The sequence below is a fragment of the Octodon degus genome, unplaced genomic scaffold (genome assembly GCF_000260255.1).
Source record: "Octodon degus isolate 3935 unplaced genomic scaffold, OctDeg1.0 scaffold00261, whole genome shotgun sequence".
Classification (NCBI taxonomy): domain Eukaryota; kingdom Metazoa; phylum Chordata; class Mammalia; order Rodentia; family Octodontidae; genus Octodon; species Octodon degus.
In genome coordinates, this window is record NW_004524837.1 from 65,595 (window position 1) to 72,955 (window position 7,361).

The window sequence follows — 7,361 nt, forward strand, 5'->3', positions numbered from 1 at the left end:
TGAAAACAGGAGGATCATTATGAGTCCACTCTATGTAGTAAGACCCTGTACTGTAATAAGTAAATAAATAAATAAATAAAATTAGTGCTCAGAAGTTCTAGTACATCAAAAATGTTATATCTAACGTAGTTTTGAGTAAATGGTTTTGAGAAAAGCATATTGTTGCATATCTTTTTTTGAACTATTCATTATAATTCACTGAAACATTTTATATTAATTACAAAATAGCACTAATGAATCATACAAAGAATGCTTACTTCAACACATACTAGCTATTTAGCATAAAACATAAGGCCTGAGATAAATTCAAGACGTTTAGAAAACATTGAGTCCAATTTTTGATTTTTTGGGTTACAACAGTTACGTTTCTTTTTTGGCAGAACCAGGGATTGAACTCAGACCCTTGCGCTTGCCAGAGAAGTGCTTATTCCACTGAACCATCTCCCCAGCCCACTTTTAGAAAATGAAGCAGCAGTAATTTCATGACAGAGCATCGCAAGGAATTATTTTATGGACATTGTACAATCAGCAGCAGATATCACTTTACTTTTCCAAGTTCATGAAATTGCAGTACTGAACATCTTTCATTATGTTTACAGTTTTATTTTCACTTGGAATCTTGTGTTCTGTGAGGTACCTTTTCCTATTGCCCAAATGATCTGAGCCTCACTTCTGCCCTGATTACCTGCAGTCTTTGATAATGCTTTCCACTCATTCTGTGAAATGCTCACTCAGAATTTTTCTTGCTTTGTATGTTTTTAGATACAAATCTTTGCATAGATTTCTTATCCTTTATCCTAAAAACTCGGTATTTCCAAGGGCCTCATTGATCCAAGGCCCTCCTACATTTCACACCGTCAGGAATTAGATCCATTTTTAAGGTCTAAGGTGCAACCATACACACAGCTCACCTCTAGGATCCTAATTTTTCACTTTCCTCTAGTTTAGTACCTCTCCATATCCTAGAAATACTTTACCAAATTTGAAACCAAGTGCTGCCAAAAATAGAGCCCACTGGGCCAGGGAGATAGCTCAGTGGAAAAAGCGCTTCCTTTGCAAGCGCAAGGGCCTCAGTTCAATCCCTGGTTCTGAAAAAAAAAAAATAGAACCCACCCCCTTCTCTTATGTTAGCAACAATTTCCAGCCTGTTTTGTTACTGGTTATATCAACATCTTATTCTCCTCATGAGCAGCCCTGAGCTCCTGTCTCACCACCACCCCATTGAAGAATTTTGGTCAAACAAATTATAAAATAGATGGCCCTTCACTGAAGCACATTTTACACAAAAAATGATTATTAGAGTTTGCTATGAAAGTCTCCTGTTAAAGTGGGAATCTGTGGAAAACATCCTGTTTTTTTCTTTCTTCCTATTCACTATTATATGATCAGATTACTTCTGCTATCTTCCATAAATTAGGAATCTATTTGACTTTTTCAATTCTGTGCATTTCTATATAGAAATATTTATTCTACATAGAAACAAGTATCAGTAAGTGATTAGTAGCAAAATAATTTTAAAGTATTAAAATTAAAGTATTTTCTCCATTTAAAAAATAATCCATCTCAAATATTTCACTTGGTTTAGGAAATTAATCAAGCAGATGTTACAGAGGATTCAAAGGCTTTTCTTGCACTTTTATTTGTAATAAATAGAACATTAGGAATTTGGATTTTCTTTTACCATGATTCTGTCTCTTTAAAGCTTTTTTTTCTTTCTTTTGGCAGAACCAATGATTGAACTCAGGCCCTTGAGCTTGCCAGGCAAACACTTATTCTACTGAGCTATCTCCCCAGCCCTGGATTTTCTTTTAAAAAACATTTATTTATGTGTAAAACATCTGCTATTGTAGGATTTTATTTTGTTTCCTAGAAATATTTTCTTTTAAAAAAAAAAAAACATGTATGTGTATATCTTAAATTGATTTTTTTTTTTTTTTTTGAACCAAGGATTGAACTCAGGGCCTCGCACTTGCAAAGCAAGTGCTTATTCTACTGAGCTATCTCCCTGGCTCCTCAAGTTGAATGGTTTTGAAGTGAACCCTAAACTTAGGAAAGAAAATTAAGATAAGCCAGTTACATTCTTTTTCTTAACTAAATGTTTATTTCAAAAGTAGATTAGGACAATTTACAATTTCACTGATTCAAAAATAAAATAAACAGATATACATACAATTTGTGTGTGTAAGTCCTGATAAAGGGAGTATAGCATGGGGTATGGAAATAAGAAACATTTACAGAGGCCAAGGTAGAGGGAAAAGACTACCGAAAAGCTGTGACTGGTTGTATATCACTGGAAGTAAGTAGGTGAATAAATAATTTACTTTGTAAATTATTTTATATATGAGACTGACTGTAGGCAAGGCATGGTGTGGGGTCCTGGGAGAGAAGTAGGGGAAGTATTAAGCAGATTTGTCCATGTAAATGTTGTGCTTATTTTTTATGTGCTTTTTCCCCTTTGCCTTCCTTCCCTTCTCCCCTCCCCTCTCTTGTTCACTTTCCCAATTCAACAATTTCTTCCTCCTATCATCCATTTTGGTCCTTATTTGTACTTTTGGCTTCTCACACAAGAGAAGCAGTGTGATATTTAAATGTGTGATTTATTTTGCTTAAAATCATGGTCTCAAGGGGCATCTATTTGCCTGAGGTTTCAAATTTAGCCTTCATAGTAGAGTAGTACTCTATTGTATATAGAAACCACATTTTTAATTTTTTTAGTTTTTATTTTTATTTTTTTAATTAATTTTCATGAGAAAGAAATAGCAATGAGAAAGTTTCAAAACAGGTTAGTAGAAGAGTTACAATAATTAACACATTGCATATTGTTGTCTTTGTAGTAGTTATTCATAGTACAAGATGCAGACACATCTTGTCTGAACACTATTAGTACAAATCTTTCTTCTCATTGAGCTAAGAGAAAGTAGCTGTATATCCACTATAAAATGGACCTTCACTTATATCCCCCTTTTTTGTTTTGTTTTGTCAGGGATGGTTGTTCCATTGCCATTCAAATATTGTAGGTGCATGCATTCAGCAAAATAACACAATATAGTCCAAGAGTCCATAATAGTAGTGGGTTATCAGCAGAACAGGCAATGTCAGAAATTGTTGACTTGAGTCATTTACAGTTCAGCTCATTAATATGGTTTACTTTTTATACCTCTTGGTTATACTTTTTGGCTGGGTGGTTAAGAGCAAGATAAAGCAAGACCTATATAACAAAAAATGTAACTTTTGTATCTGACAAGGTCAGCCAAATTCCCTCAGGATTTACCCTGAAACTATGTACAGCAGTTTATAGATCTTTTGTCAGTGTCAGCCATCTGGATGAGTCATGAAAAACCACATTTTCTTTATCCATTTATCTGATGAGCATCTGAGTTGTTACCTACATTACAAATTGTGCTGCTATAAACATGGTGTGCATGTGTTGCTGGGGTGTGATTCTTTTAACTCTTTCAGAAAGGTATCAATATCTGGGTCAACTGGAAATTCTAGTTTAAATTTTTGAAGAATCTATATGCTGATTCCCAAATTGGTTGCATGAATTTACACTCTCACCAACAGTGCAGAAAAGCTCCTTTTCCCCCACAGCCACTCCAGCATTTGTTATTGGTTGAATTCTTTTTTTTTTTTTATTTATTTATTTTGTGTGTGTGTGTGTGTGGCCAGCTCAGCCCACCAGGGGGCGGGGCTGGCTGGCATGTGGTGCTGGGGAATTGAACCGCAGTCCCTGTGCTTTGCCAAGCTTGTTCCAAGTAGGTGCTTTAGACCACTGAGCCATCTTGCCAGCCCATTGGTTGAATTCTTGACAGCAGCCATTCTTTGTAGGGTAAGATGGACTCTCAGTGTTGTTTTAATTTGCATCTTTTGAATGACCAATGATATCTGATATCTTCATATTTTTTTTCTGTCTGCATTTCTTCATTTGAGAAGCATTTATTCACTTCAGATTGAGTCTAAATTTGCACTGTTTGACTTTTTTAGGTTATTTATATATTTTAGATATTAGTCCTTTGTCTGAGGAATAGCTGGTAAAATTTTTTGCATTTGTTGTCTCTGCTGTTTGTAGTTTCTTTTGCTGCATAAAAGATTTTATTTTATTTTTTGTATTTTAGAGGAAGGGCCTACAAGGTGTTCAGGGTCTCACTACTAAATCAGACTCATAGTGATCTGCCTGTTTACAGCCTCCCAAGAGCTGAGGTTACAGGCATGTGCCACCATGCCCAGTCTCCACTGTCACCTCAGCATGCCCCAGAGGCTGGGCCAGCGTGGCAGGCCCCGGGGATCGAACCCTCAGCCCCTTCACCTGTTTGCAAGGACTTTAATCCACTGAGCTATTTTGCCAGCCCTACAAAAGCTTTTAGTATGATGTAATCTCAGTTTATTCTTGATAATATCTCATATGCAATCATGATTGTGTTCACAAAGTCTTTGACTATACCTATGTCTTAAAGAGTTTTATCTATTTTTTTAACATTTCCATGTTTTTTTTCTTTTCAAAGTTTTATTGATAAACATATAGCAATGAGACAGTTTCAAATCAAATCGAAAGTACAGCTTCAAGAAATAATACACTGCATATATTCTTCTGAGTTTTATCTATTTTATACTTGATCAGATTAAGTGTTTCTGTGTTAATATTTAGGCAGGGGCACCACAGTTCCCAATTTGAAGTTATAACACAAAGCTAACATAATAAAAACAGCATAGTATTGGTAGAAAGAAAGAAAAAAAACAAAGAAACCAGACCTGAGTATCAATGGAGCAGAATAAAACATCCAAAGACAACTCTAAACATAATCAGTCATCTTACTTTTGGCAAAGTGCCCAAACACTTTTACTGGAAGAAAGATAGGCTCTTTCCTAAATGGTGCGGGGAAAACTGACTTTCCATATGCTGAAGACTGAATCTAGCACTGTATGGGCTGGGGAGATAGCTTAGTAGAATAAGCACTTGCCTGGCAAGTGCAAGGTCCTGAGTTCAATCCCCAGCACTGAAAAAAGAAGACGGAGGAGGAGGAGGAGAAAAATAGAAACTAGATTCATATCTCTCACAATACACTAAATCAAAATTGATCAAAGATGTTACATATATTTTTATCTTTTTTTTTTTTTTTTGTGGAACTGGGGTTTGAACTCAGGCCCTTGTGCTTGCCAGGGAAGCACTTATTCCACTGAGCCAGCTCCCCAGCCCCTTTTTTTCTTTTTCTTTTTTCGTATATTTGTATCATGATAGAAAAACTTACTCCTGTTCTTCCTCACTGATCTTACTCTTTTTCATGATCTGCCTCACATTGTTTTCAATGACCTGCAAAAATTAAAAATTCTTTGGTCATATAATAGCAGCAAATTTGATTGTAGATAGATTATCATTTCTGAATTATATCTGGATCATTCCTAGATAGGTTATCATTCTTAGTTTTATGTACTAAAGCAAACTATGAAGAATTTTGAAGGAGGTATCTCCAAAGTGTCTATCAGAGCCAGTTCATTAGATTCTTGCCATGAATAAATGCAATACATTGAACAGTAATGCATGGCTGAGTGAGAAAAGTGCTTATGACTAGCATATTCCATTGTTAAAATGTAAGAGTTATTTTTATTAATAAATGAACTTATACTAGTCTAGTTTTAAGTGAATATATTTATAGTCAGATATTCCAATTATTACAGGAATTTATTATTCAGAAAAATGCATGTATTCTTAATTGAGTATGAGCAAATACTTCAGGAAATATTTCTGTAAACTCTGAATCGCACACAAAAGAAAACTTACTTGCATTTTCTTCTGTAGAATCTTATTTGCTGTTTCCAGTTTTACAGCTTCATTCTGAAGAAGGTGTGGTTTTCAAAGCAAGATATTTTGTTAGGAATATTTTTAACTACTGTTTACTACTTATAAAAGAAAATATATGAATACTGTCATTATAGTTATAAGGACATTCAAAAGGACATCATTTAAAAGCCAATGAATAAACAAGGAATCAAATGATATGTAAATAAGAAAAAAGATAAATCTTATGTTGCTAGGTCAAAAAGTAAAGAGGTAACATTTGCTGCTTCAACAGGTTAAAGAAAAGCACTAGAAAAATCCTATCAATTGAAAGGAATCTCACTTTTTAATGGCTGGAAACAATTCTTTATGAATACATGATGGCAAGCAGACTTCACTGCATTGCACTTGGCTTTATCATATTTCATAGATGACATAATTATTTACAAATTGAAGGTCTGTGACAAATGTTGGTTAAGCAAATTTAGTAATGCATCTTTTTCAATAGCTCAAATATTATTATTATTTTTTAATTTTTATTTATTTGTGTGTGTGTGTGTGTGGTGGGGGGGGTCAGATCAGCCCACCAGGGGGCGGGGCTGGCTGGCATGTGGTGCTGGGGGATTGAACTACGGTCCCTGTGCTTTGCCGAGCTTGTTCTAAGTAGGTGCTTTAGACCACTGAGCCATCTCACCAGCCCCTCAAATATTATTAACTTTTTAGCAACACGTTGTTTTTAATTAAAGTACAGTTTTGAGACAGTGCTGTCACACTTTTAACATACTAAGACATAGTATAAATTTTATATATGCTGGAAAATGAAATTTGTGGTATCCTTTTCAATGCACTATAACCTTTACTGGGATGGTTTGAAACCAAAGGCACAGTGTCTCCAGGGTATGCCTGTATCAGTAAGTAACACACATGTCAGCAATAAATGATTATAAAAGGTATGGTCAAATGGTTGAAAACTTTCTTTTATAATAGTAACAGATCTTATAAATACATAAAAATAGGGGCAGCCAAATAGCTCAGTGGATTAAAGCACCTGCAAAGAGGCGCAGGGGCCAGGGTTCCATGCCTGGCTTGCCATGCTGGCCACCCCCGCAGGGCGTGCTGAGATGGCAATTGAGACTGGCCGTGGTGGTGTGCTCCTGTAATCTCAGCTCTTGGGAGGCTGGAAACAGGCAGATCATTATGAGGCCAATCTTATAATGAGACCCTGAACACCCTGTAGACCCTTCCCTAAAATATAAAAAGTACATAAATACATACAAATAAATATAATAATTAGTTAGGATCAAGACATAGGAATAGTGTGCTAAAGATAAATGATCCCATTTAACATATGCAGAGCTTCAGAGCAAAAAAGACCCAAAAATGGGTTGTGGTAATCACCGCCCAGGTGAATGTATTTAATCCCTTTACTGTACAATTAAAATGGTTAAAATGATAAGTTTTATGCTGCATTTTTCGGTCATGATTTAAATCATTTAACGGGCCGGGGAGATAGTTTAATAGAATAAGTGCCTGTCTGGCAAGTTCAATCCCTGGTACCACAAAAATAAATAAATAAATAAATAAATAA

At 35.3% G+C, this 7,361-nt stretch overlaps 1 protein-coding gene across 1 annotated transcript in view; it reads right to left on the minus strand.

Moving 5' to 3' along the window:
- Positions 1–5,242: 5,242 nt before the first annotated feature.
- CUNH6orf118 (chromosome unknown C6orf118 homolog) overlaps positions 5,243–7,361 on the minus strand; it is a 32,252-nt gene continuing 30,133 nt past the window's right edge. The window contains exons 8-9 of the mRNA XM_023706510.1: positions 5,777–5,830; positions 5,243–5,308 (exon numbers count right to left, since the gene is read on the minus strand). Of these exons, the coding sequence (XP_023562278.1) occupies positions 5,243–5,308; positions 5,777–5,830 (120 nt within the window). The remainder of the gene's footprint in view (positions 5,309–5,776; positions 5,831–7,361) is intronic.